The sequence below is a fragment of the Danio aesculapii genome, chromosome 16 (assembly GCF_903798145.1).
Source record: "Danio aesculapii chromosome 16, fDanAes4.1, whole genome shotgun sequence".
NCBI lineage: Eukaryota > Metazoa > Chordata > Actinopteri > Cypriniformes > Danionidae > Danio > Danio aesculapii.
The window spans coordinates 12,748,384-12,763,380 of record NC_079450.1 but is presented as its reverse complement, the minus strand read 5'-3'; the positions used below and the strand labels follow the sequence as shown (position 1 = coordinate 12,763,380).

Here is a 14,997-nt window from a genome sequence, read left to right as displayed (position 1 = left end):
GCCTTCATGTTAGGGAGGCTTTTTCAGTTCACTCATAACAATTTGCATTTGTATAATGTTAATATTATTAGCAGAACTATTTATTATATGCAGATTAATATTTGTTTTAATAAAAACAAGCTTACATTTGTCCACCTGTTGAGTTTTGGAGACGTATACATCACTATATGGGGCAAAAGAATAGGACGTGTGTTTGGATATAACTCGTTTTTTGACCACACTTGTAAGAAATGAGTCTGCCTCGACCCAACTACTTCATTTGACAAGTGTGTTCTATGCTCCTTTCTTAAAGAGCTTAATTATCACAGAGAGGAGAGTTCCTCAAGTGAAGTATTTAAGTATTTAAATAATGTCTTTGGAGTGATAATTCACCTACTGTAGCATGGAAAACGTAGTGAGTCATCAAGAACCATCTATTGATCAAAAGGGAGTCGTATAACCTCTTTATTTTAGAGAGTGAATGCTCTCACTCATAAGTCCATCAAAGATCTGGGAACAGAAGGGCAACAACTTATTGTTATGCCCAATTTACATCCAAGGAGAAACCATGTTGAGTGAGTTTACCAAAAGGTCTGGCATTGTTCTTAATCAGCATTCAAAGAGAATCCTTATTAACATGATCAAATGGGAAGAAACTACACAAAAAAAAAAAATTCAAAGACGATTCCTTGGATTTCCTAAATTTTTTTAAGTTAGGTGGTTGTAAACAATTTGTTTGGGCTAAATTTAACAAACAAATTAAGTTGAATGTTACTACATTTAATTTGTTTGTTTAAATTCAACACAAATAAATAGTTTGCAACAATTTTGCAGACAACTTTTTTTCAGTGTATATAAAATGTCTGAAGGGAGAATCATAAGGGTTCATTCTGACTCCGGTGAACCCAAGGTACTATAATAAAAGTCAGTTTTCTTCAAGACGTCCTCATCTTTTTTTCTTACACACTTTGTCATTATTGTTCATTTATGTTTGTTGAAAATTAGAATTTAGAAATAGTTTTGAAACAAATCTTTGTGCTTAAATTAAATTAAATATGTAGGCTAATGGATGTGTTCAGTGGAGTGCGTGCAACACCGTTTCCTTATCCACGAAAGTAGAGGAGTAAAGTAAAGAGTAAAATTAAAGTAAAGAGAAAGTAAAGAGGCCGAATGGGGGAGGCTCGTTCTTTATCCTCGCGCTGCAGATGGTCTGTTTAACGGTTTTCTCGCTAGTAAAGCGTTCAGTTTTTCCACTTACAAAGTCCATCATGTAAATAGCAAATGTGCCATGGCGTGAAATACCTGACTCTTAGAGGTAACGGGAGACTCTGATTGATTTAATGCAGGTTATGCTCAAAACAAAAGAAGGTATTTTAAGGTAAAAATTGTGTTCTCATTTTATTTTTCAGGTTGGCCTTTAATTTTAAAATTGGCAGGCTTGATGCAAAAATGCAGCGAAAATGAAATGTTAAATCGGAAACTTCATTTCAATTATCAATTTGACATGGACGATGCGTTGTCACAGTGAAAATTAAAATAAATTTCACTTCTTTTTTAATTTTGGCAGATATTTTGCAAACAGTGTTTTATAATGAAATTGTTCATCTGGTTTTCATTTTATTTTTTAATGTTTATTTGATTTATTTAAAATTGGCAGGATTTACCTTCCATTCAAAACACACCCATATCTCACTAAGAGAATAAGCACAACCCTGTTAGACCATGCGCCAGACTGCAAAGTGGATTCGGAAACGTCCATAATGTTTTTGCGCCATGCACTTTGCGCCTAGATCATTAAAATAGAGCCCTATGTGTTTACGACTAATACATACTTTGCTAGTGTTGATATCAGACTAGAGTTCTCTCACAGGATAGGCCTCCATTGTTTTGGGTATTTGTTAAATAAAATTTGGTGTAATTATCTGGAAATCTCTTGCTCTCTCTCTCTCTGACACATATACACACACACACACACACACACACACACACACACATTGTTTCTCTCTCTCTCTCTCTCTCTCTCTCTCTCTCTGACCGTCTGTTCCTGCAGCCCAGCTCACTGCAATCAATTATTGTTACGGTAGAATCATTAATAATTTCCTAATGAAACGATTCTGTTGATCTCTGTTGTATTTTAATTAAACATAATTACGCCGGCGCTCAGAGCTGTGGTGGGGACCCCTTCAGGGTACAACCCAGTTTTAACACCCTGATAATGAATTTTTACATTGTGCACAGTTGTTTGGTTATTATGCGTCGCAGTATTTTGCGCTGTTCAAAGATAAGAGATAATAACCCTGGCACCTCCATGTGCTTTGCCTCCGTGCCTTTCAAAGAGCAAGATGAAATGAAAACAATTTAATGGCCTTAACAGTTTAAAACACGGCAGCGTTTGTCTTTTGTGTCGCTCCAAACTCAGCTGGCATGTGTCCGTCTTCCAGCGCTTTATTGTCAGCGTGAAACCCCTCACCCAGCACACAAAGACTCAACGCAAATGGAGATAAATATACGTTTGAAGGTTCGGTTTGTACAGCGATGAAACAGTTCACTGCCTATTAGGGTTGGGAATCCAAAATGGGTGCTTATTCAGAAGCCAAAAAAAAAGAAATATGGCAACCAAATCATTTGCATGACATGGGGATGTGATAACGCTTCTTAGGGATTTCTGCATTGATACTGAATCTAAAAAAATCCACTGCAGAATAAATCAAATTTAGTTGAGAGTTTGAAGGTGGAAATTGGTGCAATCGTTATTTTAAAAAGACTGATGTCTCATTTCATGCAATGACAAACATGTGGTATAGGCTGATTCTTGAACGACAGACTCTAAAGAATTGGTCTTTTTAAAAATGGCTTAGACAAAAAGACTATAGAAAAAATATATCACTATACTTTTCCAGTCAAAATTTGTGTTTATATAAATGCAAATACTGATTATCTAATTAAATGCGAATGAGTTTTGAATACATTTCTAGAATATAGATCTAGATTCTAAACTTTCGTGAGTCTGAAAATTGTTACGTTAAATTAAAAAGATTTTTTGAAGACTTATGCTGTAATTAAAATCTACAGGTACAACAAAGTGATATATATATAGTGCAAAAAAAAATATTTTGTCAAATGTCTCTCCCTAGTGATACAAAAGTAATAATAACAAAAATAAAAAAATAAAATAACATTTTAGGATTTCTGTAATAAATTAACAATAGTATGATTTATACAATAAATATTCTGTCAAATGCCTCTTCCTAGTGACACAAAAAGTAATAATAATAATAATAATAATAATAATAATAATAATAATAATAATAATATAATAAAAACAATGACATTTTTGGATTTATTGAATTAATTAATAATAGTAGGATTTATAAAATAAATATTTTGTCAAATGTCTCTCCCTAGAGATAAAAAAAAAAATTGAATAACAATTTAAAAAAAAAAAAATCCAATAACAGTTTAGGAAGAAGAGTTATGCTGTAATTAAAATTTACAGATACAAAAAGTGATAAAATAAATGTGCAATAAAATAAATATTTTGTCAAATGCCTCTCCCTAGTGATACAAAAGTCATAATAATAATTTTAACAAAACAAATAAAACTAAACAAAACAAAAAACAAAAAAAGCACAAAAAAACTAAGCAAAACAAAACAAAAAAAAAACAAACAAAACAAAACAAAACAAACAAGAAAAACAGAAAACTAAGCAAAGCAAAACAAGCAACAAAACAAATTAACAAAACAAATAAAACTAAACAAAAACAAAACAAACAAGAAAAACAAAAAACTAAGCAAAACAAAACAAAAAACAAAACAAAGCAAAACAAAAAACAAAATAAAAAGCAAAACAAGAAACAACAAAAACAAAACAAAAAAAAAAAACAAATAAATAAAATGCCTAAAAGAAGGAGGGGCAATAACCAGCTCTAAGCAATTCTAAAAATATCATTGGAATAATTCAAGAATCAACAGATCATTAAATCAGAATTGTAAATTGGTATTAGAATCTGAATCTAATTCACATCCTTACAGGTATACGCACATACAGAAATGCAGACAAAAGATTAAGAAGGAAAAGGCTGGAGGTCAAGGCAGCGATGGAGGTCAAGGTAACGTGTCTTTTATGTATGAATCAGAATCAGATGGAGAGGAATTACAGAATATGAGCTGCACAAAGACACAGTGAATTAGTGGAGTTCTGTGGTCTGTGAGCTTATGTAAAACGCTCTCGTTACACTGGTCAATTTCCACACGCACAATGGCCAAATTTCCCCTCGACTCCTCTGACACGCTCTATCTGACTGTTCCTGCTTCTAAGAGGCTTAGAGGAAAAATTTAGGTGACCTTTAAATAATCAGACACACTAGAGCAGAATATCTGCTGTCCGAACGCACAAGAGCTCAGCTGTCTGCTGCCCACATTTCAAAAGAAAACATTTGATTTTGAGTGTCATTCTAGTGTCTGACAGGCACATTCGCTATTTAAAATACAACATATGGGATTTAAATCAACAATAACTGTTTTTTAAGACAAAATAAGCATCAGATTTGTTATAATTCAAGCTTATATGGTTAGTTGACCAAAACAGGCACACATTCATCACCATGTACAAGGTTTGGAGACTTTGGAGGTTTGGTCACTTAACAGAAATAATGTACAGTATAGAATATAAAGTCAAGGTGCAGTGGAAAAAGAATGTATTGTGTATGACTCCTATGAGCTTGAAGGACTGCATCTTCAGTGCTTCCTCTATCATCTCACCCCAGACATGCTCAATAATGTTCATATCTGGTGAATGGGCTGGCCAATCCTGGAGCACCTTGACCTTCTTTGCTTTGCTTTTGGTACACTGCAAGATGTACAATTCTTGATACATGCTTCGAAGCCTTGGTGCACAACAACACATCACTACTAATAAGAACCCCTGGTGTGTTTTGCTACCTCATTATAAGAGGGTCCAACACAACTGCCCCTATGGCTCAGTGGTTGAAATCACCAATTTCCACACCAGAAACCCAGGTTAAAGACCCATCCGTGACATGGATGGATGAATGGATGGACGGATGGATGGATGGACGGATGGATGGATGGATGGATAGATAGATTTATTTAAATAGATAGATTAATGTAATCAGACAATAATGCATTTAATTTCAGCTAAAACTAAGAAATATTGAGGAAAAAACACCAGTCTAAAAAAGATGGACGATAATAAGACAAGAGTTAGTTTACAGGTTTGTTTGTGGCTGTGCTATTTTGAGTGCCGGTCCTGCACAGGTCGCTCAGAGCCGCCCGCAGGGAATCACAAACGCCCAACAGGCCTGAATATAATAGATTAAACTCTACAGGATTGTGGGATGCATTTATTACTGGAGCAAACACACAACTGCCTATCTTCGGCTTGTTTGTGTGTTTCACAGACAGTGTTTTAGCGTGTTGTGTGTACAGGGACCGGACTGGGAATGTTCAAGGCCTTGAGAGAACGCTGATGCAACTATACGCAACAAAATGCCAATAAATCTGTGTGTATCCCAAACAAGCATGTCAACCAATAGTGGAAATACACATTATTTTCTTTCTTAGAGTCTTGTCAGTTTTTTTGTAGGTTTTTGGCTAACACTTACAAAAATGTATGCATGAAAGAAAAAAAAAAGGAAATAATCATAATAAAAAATAAGAAATCATGTTATGGACAAGTTTTATTAATAATACGTTATGAATACACATTCTATATTATTACTACTTGACTACTGAACAGACACACAGACAGACAGACAGACAGACAGACAGACAGACAGACAGACAGACAGACAGACAGACGATTAGCGATCAATATAAAATGACAGTTCTCCGGTGGAGGGGTTTGGACCAGACTAGAGTTTCTGCAGATTATGTGTGATACGAACATTTAGAAATGAAAGTAAATAGACAGTTGTTGGTTAATTTTATTGGTTATTCATAATATGTAATGTCTTCGAAAGCTTGGAAAGTAGTTTTGGAGAATTTGATGTTTCCCCATTCAAACAGAATGCCCAAGCATACAGCCCGAGAGGTTTTCAAAGACGGCTGCAGAGTGAAATGACTTGCCTTAATGGGACTTTGGTCAATAAGCTTAGAATCACCAAGAGGCGACACTCAATAGAACGTTCCTTTGCAACAGCAGCGCCCAGCAACAGCCCCAGATTCCGCCATTTTGGAGTGAAAGCGATTGGCTGTCCATTGGATCTTATATTGCTGTCGCAATGGCAAGCAGCTGCTTTGTTTTTTATTTATTTTTTTATTTATTTATTTAAAAGCGCATTAAAGCTCAGATACAACCTGAAAGACGACAATACAACACTTACTATCACAATCATCAGCACTTTTAATAGATTATTTTACAGACTTATAATATGCTGTTGTTATATTGGAATTTTCATTCCAAAATGGCCACTGCGCCATCTAGTGGCTGTTTCCTAAATCGCACTAGAGTGTCGCCTCTTGGCGATTCTTAACTCTTTGCTTTGGTCCAACTGCTCGTTAACGGATTTCTAATCAGCCAATCACATGACAACAACTTAATGCATTTAGGCATGTACTGTAGACATGGTCAAGACGATCTGCTGCAGTTCAAACCGAGCATCAGAATGGGGAAGAAAGGTGATTTAAGTGGTTGTTGGTGTCAGAGGAGAACGGCCAGACTGGTTCAAGCTGAGAGAAAGGCAACAGTAACTCAAATAACCACTCGTTACAACCGAGGTATGCAGAAGAGCATCTCTGAATGTCCAACCTTGAGGTAGATGGGCTACAGCAGCAGACCACACTGGGTGCCACTCCTGTCAGTACCTTGTTGAATCTATGCCATGTAGGATTAAGGCAGTTCTGAAGGCAAAATGGGGTCCAACCCCGGTACTAGTAGGGTGTACCTAATAAAGTGGCCAGTAAGTGTAAAATCTTTAGTGACACAATTATGAGTGTTTTTAAATAATACATTTAAGCAAGAGTTAGATGATGGAAATAACATGACAACAGAAGCATGACATTAAATGACAAATATCCAATTGGGTCAATCAGCCTCCAGAATCAGAACGCTGCATGTGATCCAATCCAGCACACAGCTGAATCTGTGACCTCGCAGCGCAGTCGTTCTCTCGAAACGCTAATAAATACGAAGGAGGCAGAGAAGAAATTACAGAGACTTAACAAAACACTCCAGAAATCCTGTTATTAGCCTTTTTGTTTCCCATATTCAGTCTCCTGGCAAAAAAGATTAGGCGATTTTAAAAGAACTGCGTAATCTTCTTTAACAGCTTATCAAAACTTTAATGATTTGCTGATAAAGCGGTACAAATGAAGGCGCTGGTAAAGAGGATCAGCCCCCAGTGCAGTGCAGTGATTAGAAGATGAGAGCTGGGAAACCAAAAAATCCCACATCTGCCATCGTGTTCACTTTGAGGACGAGGAAACTGCATCAGCGCAGAAGAGAGTCATAATCATCCCTAAAAAACATCCAGCTCGTGCGCTGGAATTAACTTATTTACACGTGCATATTACTGTAATATAGCCATCAAAGCATGCGTTCATTTAAACCGTCAAGTCAGCATGTTTCATTGACAGAATGCATCACATTTATGCTAAAAGAAACTACAGCTAGTTTTGTTTGCTAAGCTAATATCTCAAACTAGCCAAACTAGCTTGCTAATACATGAGCTAATATGTATTTAGAAGATGTCTGCCATAATAAAATAGACAAGTAAAATCTGCTGACACATATAGAGACATGTTTAGAGAAATAAACAACAAGAACACCCTAGCAACTAACTGTAATATAGCCATCAAAGCATGCATTCATTTAAACCGTCATGTCAGCCTGTTTCACTCACAAAACTGCATCTAACTACAGCTAGTGTTGCTTGCTAAGCTAATAACTCAAATTAGCCAAACTAGTTTGCTAATACGTGAGCTAATATGTGTTGAGAAGATGTCTGCCATAACAGAATAGACAAGTTATATCTGCTGACACATATAGAGACATGTTCAGAGAAATAAACAACAACACCCAACTAACTGGCAACAACACCTATTCAGAACACCCTAGCAACCTTTGGTTAGATTTAATGTAGGCTGTTTGCTATTTTCAAATATAATAGAGCTTTAAAAGATAGTTCACCCAGAAAAGAAAATTCTACCATACTCAACCTTTACTCGTTCGAAAGCTGTTTGACTTTCTTTCTTCTGTTGAACACAAAAGATATTTTGAAGAATGCTAAAAAACCTGCAACCATTGACTTCTACAGAATCTGTTTTTCCTACAATGAAAGTCAATGGTTACACATTTTCAGCATTCTTTAAAATATCTTCTTTTGTGTTCAACAGAAACAAGAAACACACAAAGGTTTGAAACTACCTGAGGATGAATAAATATGTGCAGATTTTCAATTTTTGAGAAGATGAAAACACCAAACAATCTCACGTCTGCCACCGTGTTCACGTTGACGATGAGGAGACTCTGCTTCAGCTCAGAAGAGAGTCATAATCATACCAAAAAAAAACATTTGGCTCATGCTCTGGAATTAACTTAGTTACACGTGCATCTTACTGTAATATAGCCATCAAAGCATTTATTTAAATTCATTTAAACAGTAGTGTCAGCATGTTTCACTCACAAAAATGCATCACGGAAAGGACAGTTATCCTATAAAGAACTACAGTAAGCGTTGTTTGCTAAGCTAATATCTCTAGCTTGCTAATACTTGAGCTAATATGTGTTGGGAAGATGTCTGCTATAATAAGATAGACAAGTAAAATCTGCTGACACATATAGAGACACGTTTAGAGAAATAAACAACAGCACCAAAGTAACTAACTGGCAACAACCTGACACCCATTCAGAACACCCCAGCAACCATTAGAAAACAACTTTGGTTAGATTTAATGCATGTTGTTTGCTATATTCAAATATACTAGAGCATTAAAGGGATAGTTCACCCAAAAATGAAAATTCTACCATCATTTACTCACTCTTTACTCATTTGACTTTCTTTAATAATATATATTGAAGAATACTAGAAACCTTCTAATTAAAGAACTTGGGGGTAATATTTGTCAGAAATCTAACATTTGACCCCCACATGCCGACCACAGTAAAGACTTCATTTTTTTTCCATCTTAAAAAATTTCAGGAATCCGCCCCAAGCTGTCCTTTTCTGAGGCAGAAAAAATGATTAATACTTTCATTTTCTCCCACCTAGACCACCGCCTATTTGTGAGGTGTGTATTCTTGGTTTGTTTTATTTTTCTAGATATTTGTATGTATATATTTATATATATTTGTATCTATTTTGAATGTTTTATTTTGAATGATTCAATTTTACTGTTATTCTAAACTGTTTTTACATCTCTATCTTTTTTTGGGTAAAGCGCTTTGAGAATGAAGTTTTAAAGGCGCTATATAAACATAAATTATTATTATTATACAGTATCTGTTTTTCCTACAATGGAAGTCAATGGTTACACGTTTTCAGCATTCTTCAAAATATCTTCTTTTGTGTTCAACAGAAGAAAGAAACACACAAAGGTTTGGAACTACCTGAGGGTCAGCAAATAGTGTTCACATAATTTTTTTAAAATGAACTATCCCTTTAACCTTATTATTACTTTAATTGCCTGGGGTGTGTGATCTTAAGAGTACATCACATTTTCATATTTTGGGAGATTTATTTCCCAAGTTCTCGAGAGCTCCCCCTGGTAAAGAAAGAAAGAGGGAGATGGGGTGGATGAGGAGGATTCTACAAAAATGAAGGTAAGGGAGGTAAGAAAAAATGGGCTGTTTATTGTAGGCTAGGATTCATCTGATTGGTTTATCGATGATTGTTGATGCGGGACCAGCCGTGTGATTCTCTCAAAATTAGTTTATAAAACTTCACCAAGTTAAATTAATCGATTTGTGTTGGGACTACATGAAGGGATTTTGTGGAACCAAGCATTTTTTACAGTGTATTAGTCAACTACCCTGTAAAAATGCTTTGTTTCACAATTGATTTGGGTTGGGGCTGCATGAAAGAATTTTTAACAAATTTAAGTTTTACAAAATTTTTTTTTTTTTTTACAAATTTAAGTAGATTGAACATAAAACAATCAAGTTGTTCAAAAAAAATCAAGAATTGTGTTGTTTCAGCTCATCATCTTAAATAAGTAGTTTAAACAAACAACAAATTGTATTTTTTGAGTGTATGTTCTACACTGAAATAAAATAATCAAAGATGATTCCTTGGATTAACAATTTGTTTTTTTAAGTTAAGTGGTTGTAAATAATTTATTTTGTCTGAGTTTAAACAAACAACTTAAGTTGAACATCACTAAATTTAATTTGTTTGTTTAAATTCAACATAAATTGTGTGCAAAAGTTTTGCAGAAATTAAATTTTCAGTGTATCTTATAATGTAAAAGTATACATAAATAAAAACATACAGTGATATTCATTCCATTCGGATATAGTCAATATAGTCAGTGTTTTGGACTCGTGTTTTATTATAGATGTTAAACATCACATACGCCAAAACTCAATTTAAAAACTGCCATGACATCAAACAACAACAAAACACTGCAAGAATCACATTCATCTGTTTCCAATAAAAACCCAACATGCTTTTAGTGCCACTGACAGTAAAATTCATTTCGAAAGTGTCGCTAAATATGCACATAATATAATTTAGTAGAAATGTCTCAACAGTGCTCCTGACTTTGGAAGTTATTATGACTTTAGTGTAATAACAGTAGAAATATTAACAATAAATGTCTTAACATTTTGTTTCTTCCCCCAATTATCCTGACTTTGGAAGTTATTATGACTTTACAGTGATAACAGTAAAAATAATAACAGACACCGCTGATTATTGAAGCTCATACTGTGTGCATTTCAGACATGAATGGTCTATTAGATCCTAATGTTGCGTCTGAATCGCAGATGATTTGATTCGCTTCACATGTGCAGTTTGATGCACGAGGAAACACACACGAATCAGTCACATCTGTCTTTGGGCCATCCGCTATTCACCAGCATTTGCAAACACGAAAAAATAATGTCAACAAAGCAAATGTCAGCGGATGACATTTGTCAAAGCAAAACCACAATGACCTGTGACCCAACGACCTTACATTACAAATCGCACCGCTAATAGATGTAAGAGACACAGCAACCGGAGACATGCATGCACACGCACACAGGCGCGTGCACAGGTCAAAGAGAAAGAGAGAAAGAGATGCAGATAGTGGGAGTGTGTGGTGCTGGTGTGTTTGGTACGGGACAGATAAAGCGTCCTCTTACCTTTGCTGTAAACCACACAGTTGTTCTTGTTGTCGTCTGTTCCCTGCCAAGTCACATCCAGCAGCCACCTGGGGCCTGCATTCAGCACCAGTGGGACATGAGGCTTCGTCTTCTGCAGAGGTGGAGATAAAACACACACACACACAACACAACACACACACACACACTGATCATTACTTTATTTGGGGACAATGTTGCAACAATCGTATACGCAAAAAGAAGTGTATTATGTGCTGCATGGCTCAACAATAGCATCAGTTTTACTTAGTTTTACAGAGAGTGCAACTGTGTATGTTTCTATTGTTTACCAAATATCTTTGTTTATTTTATTTAGCTAGCAAAAAATATGAAATTTGTTCAATTAGCAAAAATTGGCTTGAAAGAGTTGATGTATTTGTTGCCGAGTTGTATTACACACAGTGCTTAACTTGAGCTGGATCTTGCCAGATCCTCTTCCAGAAAATGTCAGATATTTGTGCTTTGCGCTCTGGTATTTATTTTAATGGATGCGTGGTGAATACCTATGAGTGTGTGTGTGTGTGTGTGCGTGTGTGTGTGTGTTGAGAGAGAGAGAGAATGTGAATGAGTGCAAGCGAAGGCTGTGTGGATTGTGTGCGCGCAAGTCACCATTGTGCAAGTTAAAGCAAAAGTCATGTTTAACTGACCCTCAACACGGCTTTCTTAAATTTACAATCACTCTTTATCGATTGGCGATTGTTTTGCGCACAGTGAGCAGCGAAAACAAATAAGGCCGTAGTGGCCAATCTAAATAATATTTGTACGATATAGCTACTGAGAATGTGCGAGTGATCTAAAGTGGTGTCGCACGTTACTGCAGTAAAGTCCGGCACAGCACAACATGGTCTAACACAAGAAATGCATGGCCAGCAGGGGGCAGTTATGTAACATAGTGAACATACTGAACTGAAAATAAACATAACATTTCTCTAGTAGTCCAACTCAAATTTTTTTACTAAAAATTTTTAAATAACTGTCAAAGAAAAACAAATGGCAAAGAGGCAGTCAAGCATATTTACATTTTTTAAAAACACGAGTAAATCTGATAATGAGCCTGATTAAAAAAAGAATTGAGGAGATGAAACTGCGAGAATGGATCAGGACAGCGGGAGACAGAAGCAAAGCGATTTCAGATTACCCAGAAAACTAGACAGAAGAGTTAAATGTGAGCTCTTCTTGAAGATTAGACTGAGTAAGTCATTTAATTATTATTTTTTCACTTGACACATAATAGTGAATGATTGATGATTGTTCATATGATTTATGTTTGTAGCAACGTGTTTTTATTATCCATGACTGACCGATAACATATATGGCACAAAGTATTAAAAGATCGTTCAGAGATGTGATGCTCTTTTTTGCGATATCACCGTTTAATGACGTCAAGTTTGGGAAAACTGAAATTGTTTGGTGGATGTCGGTCATGGTAACTTTTATTTCCTGTTTATATTCCGAGAATTATTAATTTACAAATTAAGCACTGATTACACCCTGTAAAATATTAAGCTTTTCGTATTCAAAAAAATGAACTACAAGTAAAAGAAAAAAATGTCAATAAATGAATATATATATATTATATATATATATATACACACATATACATATTTTTTATTTATTTATTTTTTAAAGAATAAAAGTTTAGTAGTGGTGTTACGGATCACAATCTCACGATTACATAATGGTTACTTCTGATGGGACCATACATTCAAATGAATGAATGAATGAATGAATGAATATTCAGTACTGTGAAAAATACTACTGCTGTCGCTCATAACGCTAAACGTAAAATCTAACATTATCATTTGTAAAACCCATACTAATTTTTTGTCTCATTTTATAAATAATTCAGTAATAATAATATAATAATTTTATAAATAATTCATATAAATGATTCAGTCATTTATTCATAAACTTCATGATTCATTGCTAGATTCAGTGGCATATTTATTGGCTGGTTGTCGCCACCTATTGGTTAAATAATATAATTGCTTTCATATTATATGAAGTTAAATGCATATGATGGTGGTTGTAATCTTTACCATAAACATCAGTAGTTTAATCTAAACTATAAATTGTTTTCCCTGTACTTCTGTGTTTTGTGACTGTTTGTAAACTAAAGACTGAATCTCTTTCTTGATTTTTGTGTTTTTCGAACACAGATTTGAATGCAGCGATTTGAAGGATTAATAAACATATGCAACCATCAACGCGTGGGTGTTGAGATCCCGATCTTTTAATGATTAATCGTTAATCGTTTATAAATTAATTTAAAAGTCTGACCTCATTAAATTTGTATGCATTTTTTATTTATTTATATGTATTTATTTATTCATTTATTTCTTTCTAAATGGCTATGTGACAATGAAAACTGCTAAAAAAAATCCAAAGTTGATGATTTATAATAAATACATTTAATGAATCAAGTTGGTAACATTTCATTTCATGTTTTGTACCAATTCTCACTATTAGCAAATGGCTAATTACCTGCCTAATATTAAGATATTGGCTGTTTATAAGTACTTATAGTGTACATATTCTGGATAATCTTACTCTACATCCCCAATCTGACCTAAAACCCAAACCTAACTACAGTACTACCTTAGTAATTATTAATAATTAGTAATTAGGAGTTTATTGAGCAAAGCTCAAAGTAGTTAATGGCCTATTAATAACAAGAATTGTACCTGTGTCCTATTAAGTTTAAAAAAAAAAAAAAAAAAAAAACCTATATATATATATATATATATATATATATATATATATAATAATAGATATATATATATATATATATATATATATATATATATAATATATATATATATATATAATAAAGCACTGCATAAGCATGTTGCACTTTCAAAATGTCAATTTCAATTAAAAAAAATTAATAAGTAACACTTTAGTTTAAGTAAGCATTCACACCATTTATACTGGCCTATTACCTGCCTATTACTATGACATTAACTCTTTATTAGCACTTAAAGTATGATCTTTTATTGCATCACAAATCCTACAGTACCTAACCCCAACTACTACCTGACTAACTATTATGTAATGGTTAGCGTGAATTGCACATTCAAATAAAGTGTGATCAAAATATATGAAACACACACATGAAAAATTTAAGTAAGTCAAATAAAACTACACTGTAAAAATATCTGTTAATTAAAGTTTCAATATTTAGTTTTTTTGCATTTATTTACGGTTGTCAATTGCATTACAGGAGCTTGATATCTGCTCTGTTGAATTTTGATGTTGAAGATTCAACTCTACAGTTTAACAAAGTGATTTTATTGCCATTTTCAAGGTTTTTATAATAATGTTTAAGAAATAATACAGTATATAGAGAAATAAGATAATATACTGGCAGGCAAGTTTTGGTAGTGTATTTTACAACAATTTATCACTTTAAACTATTAAAAATGTTAATAAAAGACACTTTTTCAAACTTTTCAAGGTTAAAAGATGTTGGAATAAAGATTAAAATCCCATAATGCAATTCAAAAGTATAAATAAACAGAGGGAAATAAAAAAACTAATCACAACATATGAAACACTGCTAGTTTATGGATATTTTTTACAATGTAATCCCGCATGATTTTGTTCGCGCTATAGATGTGGAGAGGGGAATTGTGGGATACTTATGAGCCCAGGATAAGAGCTGACAGTGAGTTCAGCCAGTTTCTAGAGTTTA

At 34.1% G+C, this 14,997-nt stretch overlaps 1 protein-coding gene across 2 annotated transcripts in view; it reads right to left on the bottom strand.

Annotated features, from left to right (window-relative positions):
• zfpm2a (zinc finger protein, FOG family member 2a) overlaps nucleotides 1–14,997 on the bottom strand; it is a 438,175-nt gene that overhangs the window by 161,515 nt on the left and 261,663 nt on the right. For both annotated transcript variants that reach the window (XM_056474689.1, XM_056474687.1), the window contains one exon: nucleotides 11,286–11,397. In XM_056474689.1, coding sequence (XP_056330664.1) covers nucleotides 11,286–11,397 — 112 coding nt within the window. The remainder of the gene's footprint in view (nucleotides 1–11,285; nucleotides 11,398–14,997) is intronic.